General features: G+C 48.6%; 6 protein-coding genes across 6 annotated transcripts, besides 22 other annotated features; 2 read left to right on the plus strand and 4 right to left on the minus strand.

Annotated features, from left to right (window-relative positions):
• Window positions 1-1823: part of a mobile genetic element that runs on past the window's edge.
• Window positions 1-1835: part of a mobile genetic element that runs on past the window's edge.
• Window positions 1604-1823: a long terminal repeat.
• Window positions 1824-1827: a direct repeat.
• Window positions 1831-2470: a mobile genetic element.
• Window positions 2471-2518: a tandem repeat.
• Window positions 2519-2708: a mobile genetic element.
• A 6-nt stretch (window positions 2709-2714) lies between these two features.
• Window positions 2715-2783: a dispersed repeat.
• A 1-nt stretch (window position 2784) lies between these two features.
• Window positions 2785-3040: a mobile genetic element.
• Window positions 3041-3140: 100 nt separating this feature from the next.
• Window positions 3141-3235: a mobile genetic element.
• A 63-nt stretch (window positions 3236-3298) lies between these two features.
• Window positions 3299-3332: a tandem repeat.
• Window positions 3333-3602: 270 nt separating this feature from the next.
• Window positions 3603-3656: a dispersed repeat.
• Window positions 3657-3796: 140 nt separating this feature from the next.
• Window positions 3797-6832, minus strand: EKO05_0010752 (Alpha,alpha-trehalase; the record flags this gene model as incomplete). Its single annotated transcript, XM_038947308.1, has 1 exon — window positions 3797-6832. One exon carries the CDS (start codon window positions 6830-6832, stop codon window positions 3797-3799), a length of 3036 nt encoding a protein of 1011 aa, XP_038793696.1.
• A 1555-nt stretch (window positions 6833-8387) lies between these two features.
• Window positions 8388-8454: a mobile genetic element.
• A 75-nt stretch (window positions 8455-8529) lies between these two features.
• Window positions 8530-10243: a mobile genetic element.
• Window positions 9088-9329: a mobile genetic element.
• Window positions 9088-9344: a mobile genetic element.
• Window positions 9160-9305: a mobile genetic element.
• Window positions 9166-9329: a mobile genetic element.
• Window positions 9172-9329: a mobile genetic element.
• Window positions 9175-9338: a mobile genetic element.
• A 311-nt stretch (window positions 10244-10554) lies between the features above and the next one.
• Window positions 10555-11562, plus strand: EKO05_0010753 (uncharacterized protein; the record flags this gene model as incomplete). Its single annotated transcript, XM_038943462.2, has 1 exon — window positions 10555-11562. The coding sequence occupies one exon, from the start codon at window positions 10555-10557 to the stop codon at window positions 11560-11562; it is 1008 nt and encodes a 335-aa protein (XP_038793697.2).
• A 44-nt stretch (window positions 11563-11606) lies between these two features.
• EKO05_0010754 (1-aminocyclopropane-1-carboxylate deaminase) lies at window positions 11607-12866 on the plus strand (the record flags this gene model as incomplete). Its single annotated transcript, XM_059637842.1, has 1 exon — window positions 11607-12866. The coding sequence occupies one exon, from the start codon at window positions 11607-11609 to the stop codon at window positions 12864-12866; it is 1260 nt and encodes a 419-aa protein (XP_059493825.1).
• Window positions 12867-12919: 53 nt separating this feature from the next.
• On the minus strand, window positions 12920-14002 carry EKO05_0010755 (uncharacterized protein; the record flags this gene model as incomplete). Its single annotated transcript, XM_038947309.1, has 1 exon — window positions 12920-14002. The coding sequence occupies one exon, from the start codon at window positions 14000-14002 to the stop codon at window positions 12920-12922; it is 1083 nt and encodes a 360-aa protein (XP_038793698.1).
• A 767-nt stretch (window positions 14003-14769) lies between these two features.
• EKO05_0010756 (uncharacterized protein) lies at window positions 14770-15684 on the minus strand (the record flags this gene model as incomplete). Its single annotated transcript, XM_059637843.1, has 2 exons — window positions 14770-15015; window positions 15169-15684. The coding sequence occupies 2 exons, from the start codon at window positions 15682-15684 to the stop codon at window positions 14770-14772; spliced, it is 762 nt and encodes a 253-aa protein (XP_059493826.1).
• Window positions 15685-15718: 34 nt separating this feature from the next.
• Window positions 15719-15862: a tandem repeat.
• A 203-nt stretch (window positions 15863-16065) lies between these two features.
• Window positions 16066-16141: a tandem repeat.
• Window positions 16142-16220: 79 nt separating this feature from the next.
• Window positions 16221-17770, minus strand: EKO05_0010757 (rRNA-processing protein bfr2; the record flags this gene model as incomplete). The annotated part of the gene is made up of 2 exons (XM_059637844.1): window positions 16221-17698; window positions 17749-17770. The coding sequence occupies 2 exons, from the start codon at window positions 17768-17770 to the stop codon at window positions 16221-16223; spliced, it is 1500 nt and encodes a 499-aa protein (XP_059493827.1).
• Window positions 17771-17881: the final 111 nt, after the last annotated feature.

A 17881-nucleotide genomic window follows, 5' to 3' on the forward strand; every position in this document is an offset into this window, starting at 1 on the left:
TCTGTGTTATCTAGGACTACAGCCTTTAGTTGTTAGTTAGTGCCTATTAGGTTAAGCCCTAGGTCCCTAGCTGCATCCTTAGTAATAAGGTTTAGCTCTAAGCCTAAGTTGTACAGAGCCTAGAGGGTTCTAGGGTTACTGTTAGTGTTGTTAAGCTAGACTATAACTATTATGTAGGTTTATTTCCTCTTAGTTTCTAACTCTAGCTCCAGGTAGGACAGGTTAGCAACTAGGGCTTGCTATTTCCTAGATTTAGCTTGCTACTAGAATGTTAATAGCTGCCTCTGCAGCCTCTCTAATAGCCCTGCTGCTGGTATTCCTAGGGCTGTTGTCCCTAGTTCTGTAGTTAACCTTAGGATTATTAATAGTTGTTTCCCTTAGGGTTCTATCTTCTGCCTAATAAATTAGTAGCACTAGTTGTTAGCTGGGGGTCTCCTAGGTGCTTCCTAGTGTTGCTTCTAGAAGGGGTTAACGCCTAACTGTTATACCTTTTAAATTTTCTTCTAGCATCTAAAGAAAGAGGTCTCTTATTTCTACTGCTACTTTTAGTCTATAACCCTAAGTTTAAGAGGACTGTTATGGTTTCTGCGTTTTAGAGGGCCTATTTAAACTCCGCCTACTTAGTAATATATTCTAAACTACTATTCTACTAGATTTTACGTTAGAGTGTAGAGGGCGTAAGGCTCTATATAAATACTATCTTAAACTTATAGTTGTTACTACTATTTTTAAACTTTATAAAGTTATAGGGCAGTAGAGACTCCTGCTTATTTAACTTTATTAGGAAGGTGTTAACTAAATTATTAGACTTTTACTTATAGTTAAAGTACTTATTATAGTTTTAATACTATGTAAAGACTAGGTCTTAGACAAGCTACTCCTCTTCTGCGTAGAGGTTAGCCTAAGTCTAGATTAATCCCTTATTAATATGTTGTTAAATTAATTCCTAGTAGACACTATAGTAGATAGTGCCTATAATCTAGTAGGTACAGGTTATAGAGTCTTTAAGTACTTAAGTGTACTAGAACGCCGTGTCTATATCCTTAATCTACTAGTCTACCTACTAGGTTAATAGAGGCTTATTATCTGTCCTAAGTTTTAGCTTAGGCTTAACATTATTAAGGACTTACATTATTCTGCTAGCCTTATTAAACGCTAGGCATTAGCTACTTAGTGCGTGTCTAGCATGCGTCTATTACAGAGTTTTAACTACCTAGTTAAATTGTTATTACTAGATTTTAAACTCCTGCTTAGTAGCACTAGATAGTTCTGCCTTATTAAGTGCTTCTAGTAACAACAGGATAGAAGCTTATAGTAATTCTATTACAGGTTGTATAGCGCGTAGTGTTAGAATATCTAGTATTATAATGCCTACTATTATAGCGTCTAACTTGCCCCTAATATAAGGGTTAAGTAGTAGCTCTATAGGCAATAGCAACACCCTAAGTGCGTTGTTGCGTTATTAAGCGTCTAGCTCCTAACTAGGGTTATTGTAAGGGGGTAGCTCTTCTATATTACTAGTGGTTAAGTAGAGGTTATGTTGTCCTCCTACTATTATAATAGCTAGGTTTTTCCTGCTCCTTTGCTGCTAATTAGCTGCCTGTTCTAAGAGGAGTATAAAGGATTTAAATTATAAGGGCGCTGTAGGCAGGTAATAGAGTAGAGCAAGATAGGATAAATAATAGGGTAATATTTAAGAGATAAGATAAATCCTTAATAGATAAGTCTTAAGGTTTGTAAATATTATATACGTGTGTGGCCAGTACGTCCCTAGGCTTAGCCCAGGACCTAGCTAAGGTATCTCCTAGCGTGGGGAGAATACTTGTAACACTTAATCTTTTCTTTAAATAGGTTAAAGTCTTTTATTTATTCTTCTACATTATTTAGGGCCTTACTACCTTAGTACTGCTGTATAAAGGGCTTAATCTAGGTAGATACTTTACTACGCATATAGCTAGCTGTAAGGACTACTTATTTAGCCTTAGGAACCTTCTTACCTTAGAAGGTAAAGAAGAGGTCCTACTGTATAAGCTAGTTATTAAGCTTACTACAATCTCTATAGTAAAGGTTAGGCTTGTTAACGTTTATAGTGCTAGTAGTAATAGTTACATCTATATTAATGTTACTAGACATAGAGTTACTAGGGGCAGCATAGGATCTAATAGTACTTATTTTAGGGGTGTTTAAAATGTTAAAGTTGTACTTTAGTTAAAGACTGTAAGCACTAATTCTATTAGTTCTTAGGGATAAGTACTAGTAGATTAGTTAGGGTTATTAACTAAGCAAAACTTATAAAGATAGGGTGCACTAAATAGTACAGAGTAGACTGTCTAGTTTAAGCACAGGTTAAGATTCTAAAGATAAACTTAATTAATAAGGTTAAACATAAACTATAAGGGTTCTGTTCCTACTTACTATATACTTTAATAATAGTAGTAGTAATATAGACAAATTAGCGTTAAGAATCCTTTAATTACACTAATCACTAATCACACTAATTACTAATTACACTAATTACTAATTGTACTAATCACTAATTGTATTTATTACTAATCGTACTAATTATACTAAGCCTAATTATATTACGTAGTTCTTAGCCTCTTACTAAGTGTAGACGCTGTTATGTTTACTTACGCTAAGCCTAATAACTTATTATACTTACTATGCCCTATACACTATAACCTTCCCGTATTCTATAGATTGTAACAGGAGTGCCCTAGTCTTTAAAGTAGTAGAAGTTAATGCTGCCTACTATACTGTACACTCTAGTTAGGTTACTATTTTGTTCTAGTATAAGTATTAAAGCATCTTATTAGCAGGCACATTAGGAAGGATACTTATTAAATTTCTTATTAAGAGAAAGAGAGATAAGTAGTATAGTAACTAAGTTCTTTAAGTAAGTATTCTACTAGGTGTTATTATAGGTGTTCTGCCTTAACAGTTACTATTAAGGCTCTTATACCCTTTTTACTAGCTAGATTACATATACTAGCTAAGTATTCTAGTTCTTACTAAGGCAGTTACTATATACTCTAGCACACTATTAGTTAGTAACCTCTTTATTACCTAGATAGGGGTACGTAGGTAACTAACCTACTACATACTTATTAGTTACTTATTACTAATAAATTAGGGAGACGTACTAAGGTAGTCACTCTATCTAAGGCAACAAGGAATTCTCTACTAGCTCTAGGCCTAGAGGCTTAAGGACGTTAGGGCTAAGAAGAGCTGTTGGTAGGGCCGTACCCTACGCTAGAGGTACCTCTACTCTACCTTTACCCTTAGTCTGTACAGACTATACCCTACCTCTACCCTACCCCTACCCTACCCTAGGGTACCCCCTACCCTTTTACTAGCCTAGAGGTAGTGTAAAGCACTAGTTCTTTAAAAGGTTTTAGCCCTAACTTATACCTAATACCTATATAACTTAATACCTTTATATCCTGTTCCTGTCCTAGATTCTAGTTAGCACCTTCTAACTCTCTTTATACTTTAAGGTATAAAGGTATAAAGAAAATTAGTCTTAGATAGTTTTTAAGTATTCTTTAGATAAGACCTATAGGAATAGAAGAATCTCTGTGTAATCTATCTTAGTGCTCATATACACCTCGTAGCTAATACCTACGCCTTTTAGAGACATCTATTATCCTTTGTTAACACAGTGTTGTAGTAGGGTGCGCAGAAACTATGTGTGCGGAGAAAACATATAGACTAGCTTATTAGTGCAGTGAAAAGGAGAGAGGGAACATCTCCATGTTTATTTCAAGAGGCTAGTTTTTACCCAGGTTATCCTAATTTAGGTGTCTTTGATAATATTCCACTCCGCTACTGTTCCGCCATCTATTGTATTAGCGCTGTGTTGGTTCCCTGTTACAGCTAGATGCGCAAATCGACCGCTCCAGACACTCGCACTCAATGTAATATTTGTCTGGTTTCCTACGTACGTCTTGATCTCGTACGCGGTCACAGGGTCCCATGGCGCGCTAATTTGCACATCAGCTGCTGTGACGTTCCTGACGTCATCCATCGGAGCTTGCGCAGAAAATGGTGGCAATGATGAGTTGCTGAAGTATATCTCGAAGTGCGAAGGTGGCTGATTACCCCAATCCATCGCAATCTTGGTGGTTGGGTAGAACAACACGTCGCCAAGGTCCACAGTTAGGAAACTGGTAACATTGGAGAACTCAGGCTGCCACTTGGTACTCGCTGCGCCATCGATTGCTGCGATGGGGAATTGGCCAGGCTTGTTACCTTGAGGAGGTGGAAGAAGAGTACCGCATTGCAAAATGTTGCCAGTAACTGTCAGTGTCCTGCCCATCGGACGGTTGCGGATGATAAGAGGTGCATTGCCAAGCTCATACGTCGTATTATTGCGACCGCTGCGGGTACCAACTGTGACTGGAATAGGCTTGAGGAAGTAAGAAGTATCGACGGTCGGGAGTGTGTACTGGCCTCGTGGTAAACGGGCGAGTATTGTATGAGTGGTGTTGGACGTGGCATTGATCCCATGGCCCTTCCAATAGAATGTTCGATAGTCGAGATACTTAATTTGTGGTGGTAGTGAAGGATCAATATCTAATCTGTCGTAGTACAGGCCGAGACCCAGGTATCCGAAGATAGCGACGCGATTAGTGCCGCCCATACCGGTCAAAAAAGGGTACGCGGGATGGGTACCTCCGTTCTGTTGAGCGTTGTCGATCAGTTGCTCCGAATACTGGTACCACGGTGCGCGCACGTACGGCGACGAGGAATATAAATTGTACGTGAAGCTCGAGCATCCCGAAGGGGAAACCTCGTTTGCAACGACTGCAAAAGAAGAATACGTCATGGCTGGTCCATCTAACGACTGCTTTGCGGCGTAATAATCAAGGTTGGACAGACTGTATGGGTTCGGATAGTGCAGTAGATCGTCGACAAGAACAACGTCTGCCTGTTTCACCTCTACCGACCCATTCATGCCTGCATACTCCACGATGATACCGGCATTTTCGTTGGTAGGAATTTTCATCTTTGTAGCTTTGTCCAACCAGGTCTTGTTAGGCTTCAATCCAAGCAACTTGTTAAATTCGTTTGTTTCGAGCAGATGTCGTTGGATGAGCGCAGTCGTATAGCCAGGATTGTTGACCTGATTAGCGTATTCGTCAGGATCTGTTGCATTCCAAAGCTCAAATGCGCCTGACGTCTCGTTGAAGTCTAACACTTGTCCGAAGAAGTGGGCAATGGCATTTGAGATGGGTAGTAAGGTGTCGTTGAAATATTCTTGATCACCAGTGATAATCAGGTGATTGTTGAACGCCAAACTGATGTCACCGTTAAGATGGTATTCGTAGTCGAAGCAAGCACCGGTTCCTGTGCAGTTTCCGAACCGGCCACTGGTCCAAGGATAGACTGCCCCACCAGGTGTAAATCTTCCGGTCTGATTTTTGCTCGACGTGAATGCTGTCTCTACATTTCTCTGCGCTTCTTCGAAGTGCTCAACCCTGTAGTTAATGATGTTCTGAGCGTGTTGCGGGTGTGAGACTTGAATGCCGGGCGCCATCCACACATCAGCATCCCAGAAGATCATCCCTCCGTAGCAGTCAGAGCCCAGACCGCAAACAGGAACGCTATAAATGTTCAGATGCGTATTGTTGCCAGCTGTAGCGACGGCATTGGGCCCAACCATATTCGAGAGCAAATAGAATGGGTTCGTACGGGCTAGGATGTGAAGCTCTTGAATGTTTGCATCTTCGGGAAGTGAGCCGTTCTGTAGATAATAGTTGTCCACCGAATCCGGGTTTAGTATAGATTCCCATTCCTCGATGTGCGAATGCAACAGTGAATAGTAGCCCTCTTTAGCACCTGATTTCGAGGCATCCTCTGCGATAGCTTGTGGATCGGAAAAAGCGTCCGTCGATGCAATACCGACGAATTTGTTCAGCTCAGTTGGTCGCCAGGCTGTGAGCAGTACTTTCACAGATTGCGCGATCGTTGAACCATTCCCCTCATTGAAAATCCCTCCTTCGACTTGCTTACGAGTTTCAAAGTTGATCCAGTCGCTGCCAGACAGTGTCGAATAGACGTAAGCTGTAACATCGTCGATGGTGCCTGGCCGGACAGCCGACCAAATGGTTGGTGAATCTTCCTCAAACCTTTTGTCAACAAACTCTGAGCGAACAGCACAATCGCCATCGAGTACATCGTAAACTGTGACATTAACATCATGCGTCGCTGTGAGCCGCAGCCTAACAGCCGCCTTGTTGACGTGAAGCTTGTGCACGAACATTTCGAAATCCACATCAATGGCATCTTTTTCGGAACCACCGGGTTTCCAATAATAACGCCACCTTGCGATACCAGCCTTTACATCAAGACTTGAGACAAAATCAGCGACGTGCTCAGGATTGACCGATGCGTTCAGCATTTCTCCATTCGCCTCAATTTGAAGCCCGCTCCAATGTGGTATGCCGGCAACGAAGCTCTCCCAACCATACTGATACAGCCAAGGATAATTTGTACCGTATGTTCGAGGCTGGCTGTTCCAGAAGCCCGCGATCGTTGAGAAGGTCTGTCGTTTGCTAAAGAGCGGCCACCCGCTGATGACATCACCAGCGACGAGCTTGTCAACCTCGAAGAAAGGCCCGACAGAAGCGACGTTAATGCCGAAATAGCCGTTGGCAAGAGTCAAGCGAGATTGGTAGTGGCCTTGATCCAAGGCACGTGTCGATATTATCCAGTTGTCGTCGTCCCACTCTACATCCTTGAATTGTTCTTGTTCGCTGCTGCTCGAGCTGGAAGCTAGGCTTATAGTTGACAAGAAAGCGAGGAGGACGTGTACGAACGACGCCAGCATATTGAGTAGAAGTCAAGCAAGACAAAGCGGTCGGGAAGCGTGCGCGCGCACCATCTTATATGCACCAAAGCGAAGCACAGAGCTACGACGATCTATTCGCCTTGTATCCACCGGCCGTCGCACGACAAGCACACTTCGTTCAGCCGCTAAGCTGCCGCATCCGGACACTCTGGGTCGCCGCCTATCAGTCCGGGGCTCCACGGCTCCACTCACTCTCACGATCTTCAGCTTTTCGGCGGCAGCTCTAGCGGGAAAGCCCTGTTCCACAATTCTTGATTTTTGGTCTCACACAGGGGTGTAATACCAGCCCAGTATTCCAATATTCGCTGCATGCGCAAGACAGAAGCGAAAAGAGGAGGGATTTGAAAGACAAAGTAAGGCAACGAGCGTATGACGTCACCAGGCCTTGCTCGTGTCACGAACACGAACTCACCAGCATTTCACACTATATCTCACACCGTCAAAGTATAGCATTCGTGTATCGTTAGAACGAAAGCTCTATCGGCTGATTTGATCTGTACATCAGGTGCTCAGTTGAGCCACACTCATTTGCGAACTCCTCTAAGCGCCAGCAATGCTTGGCAGAATCGGACAGTGCGAGACATGCAGCGTACAAGGTGGTGCTGCGACCATGCGAAGATCTGATTCCGTATACAACCATCGAACTTGCGGTGTTCAGAAGCTATTGTGCATCAAGCAACTCAAGAGCTCCATTGACCCTCTTCGGCCCAACCCTTTCTTGGCTTTGGCTCGGCTACTTGCGTAGATGCTATCTAGACGTTTGCTGAAGCTGTTGCGACATTCATGGCCATGCAAGGAAGTGTCTTTGGTTGGTGCCTCATGCTACATGCCTCCTCTACGGGCGATTCTTACAGTGGCAGCTGTTCCTGCAAGTTTACCACAGATAGTACATCCTGATATTGCAGGCGGAAGCATAGAGTCAAGCTGGTCATTCAAATCTGGCGATATCGCGTCGACATGCACAAAATATATGTGCACAGCGAAAACTGTTATTTTGACGGTTATAACAGTGAGTGTTAATGTGAACCTCCTTTTAAACTATCCCGGGCCCCATCTGATTACTCGTCCACTCGATCGTTTTTAAGCAGACCTACCTGTCTGCCAAACACGCTCATTTTAAGATTGTCTCAAGGATCCCACTTTCTCTCTCTTTGAGGCCTGTTTCAAGGCAAAAACCTGGTGACCAAGGGGATATTTCCAAGCACGATGTAGATAATCTGCCCTACTATAACAGACATTGGACTTCCCGAAGTCATTTTTTTTTAAAAAAAGAGCTTGGTTATTGAGAACTGAAGCGGCTAGAATGGAAGCTAGTAAAGAAGGCACATGATAGCTTAAGGGAGGTACAGATTGACACTCGCTATTAGTCTGAAGCACGAGTGCTTTTATATTACCCTTTTGAGTTTAATTCACTGGTATTGTGCTAGAGATACAGTAGCGGTCAAGTCACATTCCGAAGCTGCAAGACTGAGCAAATGGAAACCGTAGTTTATGTCATACGTTTGCTATCTTGAAACGTGGATTGCAGAGACGATAACGTGTTTTATAAGCGAGCGCCGCGTACAAGCAAGCGCCGCACCCCACCAGGTTTGCACATATCTGTAAGCGTGTATCTTAACAACGTAATAACATAACAGTTAGACAATTATAGAGTAGATTAAGCAGTATCTAAAGTATCTTTCTTACACGTGCGTGAGTTATAACCAGTCTCTCTACACCTTGTACAGCGCGCAAGAGCCTGGCAGCTAAGGCCTGATTGCTCGCCTCCTTAACGCTCTTCACGAGCAACCTGCTAATTAGCCTCACGTTAAGCAAGTATATCCTCGCCAGCTCCCTTTGTTAAGACTCCTTGCTTCTGTATACGCTTTTTCTTGCGTTGTTTCCGCTCTAATACTACCTTATTAGCCTTCTTAAGGCTGGCGATCTGATCGCTTATTAGCTCAGCAGAGAGCATTATTACCTCAGCGCCCTTTTTAAGCTGATTAATTGCTTTAATAATTAAGGTAGGTAATAAGCTCTTGTGCTAACGTACATAATTATGTATTAATATTAATTAAGCATTAAGCTTATATACATTGCTTAGCGTACAAGCCTCCTAGAGGGTCTCTATAAGAGCAGCAGGAGAAGGTGTACAGAGCTATACGTCTAGCTTTAATAGAACAGCGTCTAGCTAGAGGGGAACAAGGCCTGCGCCTTAAAAAGCTGAGCAGATGTTAGCTAATGTAAATAATTAATTAAAGGCTGCCTTAAACGCTGGTAGAAACTTAAGCTTAGTAATGTGGTTAATGTAGTGGCAGATTAGGCTCTTAATCTTATAACTGTACGCGCGCTTTAACAGCAAGAAGCAGCTAACGTTAAGAGGCTGTAGCAGGTGTAATAAGTAAGGCGGTATATAGAGTGTGTAGATGTTGTTCTCCTTACAGAGCTGCTTAAATTCAAGAGAGTAGTGGCTCTTGTGGCTGTTAAGGATAAGCAGGCAACGTGCGCCTACTACCTAAGCCTCTGTATACTTAATAAAGTGCTTTAGCCACTTAACTCTAAGCTTGTTAGTTGTCTAGCTATTGTTGCTAACTGCAATCGCCTAGTTGCGTGGGATCTCTGCCTCCTTGTACCAGGCAGACAAGTGGTATTAGCTAGCAAAGATAAGGAAGGGTGGGATTGTCCAGCCAGCAGCGTTAATTGCAGCGATAACTGTCACCTACTCGCAATTGCCAGGCTAAACAGCTTTTAGCCTGCCTCTCCTCTCTAACCCTGTTATAACAAGCTAAGTTGTGATCTTGCCTATTATAAAGCCAGCCTTGTTAAAGTTATAGACGTTATTATTGCAGATGCTGTACCTAGCCTTTGTCTGCTCTACAAGCTCAAACTAGTGGCTAATTAAGACTAGATTCTTATAGAGGGCTCTCTGCCTATTATACGCTTAGTTAAAACGCGTTATAAGACTCTTAGTACGCTTAACAAAGTTGCGTAGCCAGTAGACGCTAACCTGACCTGCACCGCGCGCAGCTAGTAGCTTATTAGCCATATTACGTACGGCTGCGTACGTAGGCCTAAATCTACGTTAGTCTAAGTCAAGTATATACTAGACTATCACCTCCTCTTCTATCTAGGTTAACTTCTTTAAGTTAGGTTAGCAATCGCGTTAGGCAGGCTTGCTAGCGCGTTGGCGGCAGATTATTTGTTTAGACACGTTATAGACAACAGCAGTATTACAATTACTCTGTATTTAATAGGAATTAATAGATAAGATAGCAAGCTAGATATCTGCTTTATTTGAAGCTAATATAGTAGCGCTGCGTTAAGCCATTGTACGTTGAGATAGGAGAGGTGCGCAAACTTGGTGGGGTGCGGCGCTTGCTTGTACGCGGCGCTCGCTTATAAAACACGTTACGTCGTTAGTGTCTTGCTGAGACAAGCCCTATCAACAAGCACACCTGGTCGATGCACTAGAGAATGGCGAGTGGGTATCTGTCGTGATCACTAAGACATACGCAAAACTTTTCGCCACAAATCACTCGTTCGACTCGATAGTACCCAGCTGCCAACCCGAGCGAAGTTGGTGGCCGGGTAGCGTCACTATCAAATTTGCCCCACGAGGGAACCGACGGCACGCCTTCCCTAAATGGGAGCGTGTTCGTTGCACGAACTTATTAGCAACATCACACGTCTCCAACACCACGTTCAGTCCGAGAGGAAAATCAATGGACGCACTGCCGGAGGAACTGCTTGCGCAGATAATCTCGCTTGTTGAACAACAGCAAGGTCTTGCTGATCTTTGCCGCATGAACCAACGGCTGAACCGCATCGCCACTCCCATTTTATACGAGAGATACCTGACCAGCTACGGAAGCACCACCAGTCGATATTTGACAACTCTCATCAGGCGATCGGACTTGGCGGCATGTGTCAAGGCTTTGCGGTGGGATTACAGCATACTCGCAAGGCACCGCATATCTGTCTTTGACTCGAACGATCTCCAAGACACTCTTCGTGCCTTTCCGTACCCAGTCTCAGCCTTCGCAAACCGGTGTGCGCAGGCCATCGAAGACGCTCGAGGCAATGGCGAGCTTACAGATTCCTTCTTCACGACAGCGCTGATGCATACGCCGAACATTCAAAGAGTTGAAGTCATCGACAAATGGTACGGTGACGATGTCAGGAGCACTAGGAGATGGATCGATCCCATCCGGATGAGGGTCCCACATGACTTCCGCCATTTGAAGTCGGCCAGTATCACGATGGCGTGTATGCAGTTTGACGATGTCATTGTTCTGATGCGTCTGCCCTCCCTGCGGACGCTTCAACTCTGCAATCTCGTTGAACCCGAAGTGCGTGCCGTGGGCCTGGGTATTCCTCCAGAGCCCTTTTCCAACGTTTGTGAGTTGAGCTTTCGGTCTTGTCGCCTCAACTGGAAGACAGTAGCTTGGATGATGGCGCCATGTAAGATTCTTCAACGCTTCAGCTACGTAAGCTTCAACCTAGCACTGCTGCGTCTCTCTACCCCTGCAGACCTACAAGACCTCAAGTTTACACTGGACCAACACGCAGGAAGTCTTGAATACTTGGATATCGAAGTCGATGTTCTCGTTTCCAGTGGGGCGGACCATGGCGAGGTTGGTTCTTTTGCTGGCTATTCGCAGCTCAAGCACCAACGCGTATGGCTGAATCCATTCAAACCATATCGCGAACTGGGTCTGCTCACGCCCTGATGCAGACGGGTAGCAAACATCAGCTCTTACACGGGACGCTGACCATGACGTCATCTGACTATCCGGGCACGACACCCGACGGCAACTCCTCCCAACTGCGTCCCTTTCTCGGAAGCTCAATCTTCAACACCAGCAAACCCGGATCCCAAGGCCAAAATACCATCATGGCATCCCATGCATTGCGCCTCCCACGACCTTTCGCCGACATGCCACGCGCAGCTCTCATGTATCCCTTTGCAACCCCCATCGAGCCCCTCAAGAACCTCACCGCCCACATGTCGCGACAGTCCAGTAGCAAGATGCCCAATCTATGGATTAAACATGAAGACACGAACAGTGCGCTTGCCTACGGCGGCAACAAGGTGCGCAAACTCGAATACGTCATGGCCGATGCGATAGCCAAGAAAGCGACTCATCTTGTAACTGTAGGCGGGGTACAGAGCAACAGCCAGCGGCAAGTCACTGCAGCAGGGAATCGATTCGGGATGAAGACGGTCCTCACGCCGGATCCGAGGATTGGAAATCCATCGGCCAAGGACCGAGATGCCTACGAGCATGTGGGCAACGTGCAGATCAACGCGGTACTGGGGGCGCAGTGGAAGCCTTCTACTCCAGAAGACAAGGTAGAGGCGAATGCAGAAGGTGGAGACGGGCTGGCGTATGAGGTGGCTGCGAGGAGGGAAATGGCGAGAGTCAAGGCTGAGGGTGGGACACCGTACTTCATACCATCGGGTGCGAGCCTGCATTCGCTGGGTGGCCTGGGGTTTGCAAGATGGGCTTTTGAGTTGGAAGAGCAAGAGAAAGAGCTGGGAATCATTTTTGATGCGGTTATTGTGTCGACGGCGAGTGGAAGTACGTTGGGTGGCATGGTGGCCGGGTTCAAGTTGATCCATCAGGCTGGCAACAGCGAGGATAGTGCGACTAAGAAGAGGCTTATTGGGATTCAAGCTACAAGCTGCGATTTGAAGGAGACGGCGAGGGTGGTGCTGGTGTCAGCACGCAACACAGCCAAGCTGATAGGTGTGCAAGAAGATGACATCAATGCGGACGATTTCGAGCTTGACGGACGCTTCAATGCAGGATCGTACGGCTACCTCAATGAAGACACAAGGGCCGCAATCAAGCTACTTGCGAGCACAGAAGGAATTCTGACCGACCCAGTTTACACAGGCAAGGCTGTCGCAGGGCTTCTTGGCCTGGCACGAGAGGGGGCTTTCAGCGAGGCAAAGAACGTTTTGTTTGTTCATACTGGAGGCACACCGGTCTTGTCAGCCTACCCGTCGTTACATGGATCAGATACGTAGTGGAATGGTTTTGAATGTATGATCCTGAGTCTTTCGAGCTGGCTTCCCTTCTCTCACCATTTCAATACCGCCTGGATGGCAGCTGCTAGCACCTTGCCTTCTGTGGCGTGGGTTGCGGCATTGGGATGATAATCACACCCAACATCACTGCCCTGGCTTGGCCAATCCACGAAATGCGCCTTTACGCCCAACTGCTTGATCGCATCCTGTAAGGCCTTGGTCTGGTTCGTCTTTTGCGCATCCGCCGCTGTCGGGAAGCTGTCGCTCAGCATGGGGCTGTTGAGCAGGAAGAATTGTGCTGCGGGATGGTGGGACTGGATCTGCTTGACGAACTTGACGAGTGCGGTTGTGAATACAGAGGGGCTGAGGACTTCACGCGCAGCGTACGATTGACCTTGTGCGTTGTAGCCGAGGTAGCTCCAGTCGTTTGTGCCCAAGTTGATGACGACAGCGCTGGGCTCCCAAGAAGAAGGAAATGGATAGCTGCCGCTGGCATCGTTGGCACCGTAGCGGGTGTAGAGTTCGGGGATGACGGGGCTGGTGTCAGGAGTCGTAGACGCGATGTTACGAACGAGGCCTTTGCCGCTCCATGCGATAACCTGGTAGTCAGCACGGAGTGCGTTAGCTGCCAGGAAGCCGTATGTCTTCGGGTTATCCGTCACGGCGGCGTTGTTGGTGCATGGGTTGGTGCCATCGAGGCCGTATCCGACAGTGATGGAGTCGCCAATGATTTCGATTTGGCGGCTTGGGGCTTTTTCCGCAACAAAAGAGCCGTCTGTGGTAACAGTGCTGATGGAAACTGTGCCGAGCGCTGTCTCGGATCGTCTGCGCAGGACGACAGTATGGGTGCCCTTTGCGAGATTGGAAATGGAGACGGTAGCATTGACGACCTTTGCAATCTCGGTGGGTGCTTTGCCATCGACAATCAAGTCGAAACTGTTGTCACCAACTATGTTGGCAAGATTGATGGTGGCAGAAGTTCCCTTGAAAGTGAAAGAGATACCTGTACCGGGCCAAGTGAGCTCTTTGGATGCTGGGTTGACTCGGCCAAGAAACCGGTAGCCAGCAGCGGACGCTGCAGCGGGCGCTGGTATGGCTGTGGCAAGGCCAACAAACAACAGAAGCGGAATGTACATGTTAACAGAGGAAGCTCAGGACGAAGGAGAATGGAGATGGGTTGATCAGACGGCTGGACCCAGGCTGTTCGTTCTCTTGGAACCGTTAATTACACGAGGAGAGCGGCCTCTCTTATAACAAGTCACGTCAATGCACGCTACAGAACCGTGTGTTATTCCTCCGTTACAACAAGTCATGTCACGAGCACTATGAAAAGATTGAAGATCGTAGTGAGGTTCATGCGGGCTCCATAGGAGCGAACAGCCGGCTCGTCTATTTCACAATTAGCGAGTGGGGCCGGAGGCAGGATGCGCGCTCCTGATTGGCTGTGGTAGATTACCGCCGGTGCAAAGGACACACAACGTCGATCTAGTCTGGTACGCGAGGTAGATGGTGCACGTCAGGTACGGAACACGGGCTCCGTCTTACCTCGAAGCGGCCAGGAGCTTGCTTCCAGAAGAATGACGATGGGGCGTGTCGCCGGATATGCGGAGACAGGCGGAAAGAAAAGTGGGTCGCGAGGTTGTGAGCCAAATTGGCACAGCAGGAGGCTTGGTGAGGTGCAGATGGGAGGTGCAGTGTTTATGGGTGTGCCAGTGAGAAGCTTTGTGCTCAGCAAATAGGGGAGTAGAGATGCAACGGCTGCTCGGTGCGTAGGATGGCTTGGTATATGGTACATGCACTGACGGCTGATGGCTTAGTATATGGTATAGACACTGACAGTCGCTGGTCGTGCGGCGGGGTGGTTATGGCGGACCGAACTCCTCACTTGGTTGCTGCCTACGTCCTACTGGGTCAGCATTTTCCTCGTGGCGCCCTCCATCCACAGCTTCGTGTACCACCGGTGGGCCAGCTGGAAGTTCCAGGGCAGGGGATCAAGATCCTTGCCGTCGGGGGTGGTGTTGACAAAGACGCTCTTTAGATGGAATGTGGCCGTGTCCTTTGCGTCGTCTGTCGAGACCTCCATGGAGAAGAGGCCGTCCGAGGCGCGGTGATGTTGGTTTAGAGGCGAGTCACCGCAGCGGACGACGACCTTAGCGCGTCAGTCAGGGAGGAGTGGGAAGAGTTGTAAGAGCCGAGGGAATTGCGAGAGTTGAAGGAGTGGAAGGAGTTGAGGGAATTGAGAGAGTTCAAGGAGTTGAGGGTTGTAGAGAACTGGGTGAGCGCATGAGACAACATGACGTACCTTGTTGGGAGCGTGCTCGACCACCTCAAAGTGGTCGGTAATCTTCTCGCCGACGGGGTACTCGCTCGCCTCCAGCTGCTTGAGGTCCCAGAGGTGGTCTTGGCGGCCCGGCAGCGCGCGGTACTTGCGCTCGAGGAAGCGGCGCTGCACGCGGAAGCCGATGCCGCTCCAGATGCCGCGGCAGAAGTCGGTGGTGAGGCGGTCGACGGGCACCGCGTCGCCGTCCTTGAGGCCATAGCGCGCCCGGAAGGGCTGCAGGGGCAGCGTCTTGACGGCGTGGTCGATGCAGACGGGCTTGTTGCGGAGCGGGTTGTGCCTCTGGGCGACGGGCGTGGCGAGATCGGGCGAGGTGGTGTCGTAGGGCACGAAGCTGGTGTTGCGCGTGTAGAAGCTGAAGACGGAGTAGCCGAGCAGTGCATTTGCGCCTGCCGCGCCTGCGAGACCGAGCACGACGCCAAACAGGCGCTTCGTCCCGGAGATGCGTTTGAACTCGGGCGGCGGCGAGATTGTGTTCATGACGGCGGCGGTGGTCTGGTGACTTGGATTGCGCTCGTCTGCAGTCGTCGTCGTTGTTGTTGTTGTCGTTGTTGTCGTTGTCGTTGTTGTTGTTGTTGTTGTTGTTGTCGTCGTCGTCGTCGTTGTCGTCGTTGTTGTTGTCGTCGTCGTCCTCGTCCTCGTCGTCCTCGTCGTCCTCACCTGACCGCGGTGAGCTGAGCTGGATTGAGTTTTGGTGGAGCTTGGGCCGCCCGCTCGGAGTTAGGGATTAGAACGAGGGCTGGGACGCATGGACGGTGGCTACCAGCAAAAGGCGTGCGAGTCCACTCTAGAGTCCAGACAACTAACTGCACAGAACGTTTGAACTGGGAGTGTGGCACACTTGAGCTGGGAGCACAAGATATGAGAAGAGGGAGCACGTGACATGGGAATAAGGAGTACATGGCATGGGAACAGGGAGTACATGGAACAGGGAGCACGTCGACGGTCGACTGCTCTGTGGTCATCGAGTCACGCTTCAACTTCTCTTGTCTACCCCTAATGCACTACTTGTACACTCAGCTTCTAAACAACATGAGCCCTGCCTCCTCGGCTGCCCCCTCGCTCTCCGCCTCGCTCTCGACATCCTCCTCGCCCAGCCTCAGTCGCTTGCCGAACAGGCTCCCAAACAGCTCGTCCCTCTGCCTCTCCCCCCACTCCCCGCGCTCCTCGGGTGCCATGAAGTTCTGCAGCTTCTCCTGCACCGTGTAGCGTAGCCGTCTGCCCTTGCTGGCCTTGGTGTCCACCACCTTCTTGGTCCTGGCTTCTCTCGCCACCTGCCAGGGTGCCTGCACCACAAACTCGGACGTGCCATTGGCATTCGCGTCCGCTGATCGCTGCTCCAGCAGCTCCTTGAGGAGCAGCCCGTAAAAGTCCGCGTCGTCGTAGATGGCAGCGTCGGGCTGCGCGCCCTTGTGGGCAGATTGCAGCGGGGCGCACGAGCGCGGTGTCTGCGTGCGCGTCACGAGGTGCGCCGATGTGAGTTGAGAGTCGAGCACCTCGGTGAGCGTCTGCTGTGCCGAGGCGTTGAGGCGAGCTTTGTTGTTGGTGACGGTCGTGGCTTTGGTCTTGTTGGACCACCGCTCGAGGACCGCCTTCCTGTGCGGCAGCGCCGACTTCTCCGTGCCGCGTATCGAAGCCCACATGTCGGCTGACGACGTGTCGGCATCGAACGCCGTGCGCTTGCGCTTCTCGCCTGTCCGGGATTCCTCTAGTGAGATGCGCAGGTCGGTCAGGTTGTTGAGCAGCGTGAGGGCAGCTGCTTCAGCCGCCGAGACGGATGCATCGGGCGCCGTTTCCTCCTTGTACGGCTTGGCCAGCATCGAGTTGGTCGAGATAAGCGCCTTCTGCAGCCGGATGCGCGTGTTCAGCAGCGTATCGAATGTCTTGCGCTGCGTCTTCACCGCCTGGCCCTTGGCCACGTCCGACTGCGCTCCGGCGGCGAGCGTCGAGGTGAGCGACTTGGCGTCTTTCATGAGGTCACGCACAGCGGCGCCTGACTTTGCGTCGTCGCCAGACTCATCGTCAGTGTCGTCGTCTTCCGAGTCTTCTGCAGCGTCCATATCCACGTCTTCATCGCTGTCGTCTTTGTCATCCTCATCATCATCCTCCTCGTCTTCAGAGTCTTCTTGTCCGTCGATCAGAGCGTTCAGTCCCTCGGAGAAGTCTGCCTCTTCGCTGCCCTCTTCACTCCCTTCTTCACTCCCCTCCTCACTCCCCTCCTCGCTATCCTCCTCGCTATCCATGTCGTCGTCGAAGCCCTTGGCGAAGGGGTCGTCACTATCACTATTCTCAAGGTCCTGACGGCTGACGCCCTTTCCTGCATACTGCTTGCCGAGGGGCACAACTTCCTTCTTGCGCAGCTTGCTCTTGCCAACATCAACGTAGTGCTCGCGCCCCGCGTTTGTATCGTCGTGTACATCAGAAAGGTCGGCATCGGAGCGCTCGTCTTCGCTTGAGCTGGGCGCGGGATCGAGTAACGACTCGGGGTCAAAGTCTGCCGTGTGTCAGCACCACCCTTATGTGACGTACGACTGTGCGACTGACCTCTCATCTTGGACTTGCCCATGTTGCGTGCCATGTGTGGTGGTTGCAGAGACAGGCGTGTGTGTGCGTGTGTGCAATCGCAAACTTCCTTCCCAAACTTCAAAGTGCCCCACTTAAAAGTTGCAGGCACGTC

The sequence above is a fragment of the Ascochyta rabiei genome, chromosome 20 (genome assembly GCF_004011695.2).
Source record: "Ascochyta rabiei chromosome 20, complete sequence".
Taxonomy (NCBI): Eukaryota; Fungi; Ascomycota; class Dothideomycetes; order Pleosporales; family Didymellaceae; genus Ascochyta; species Ascochyta rabiei.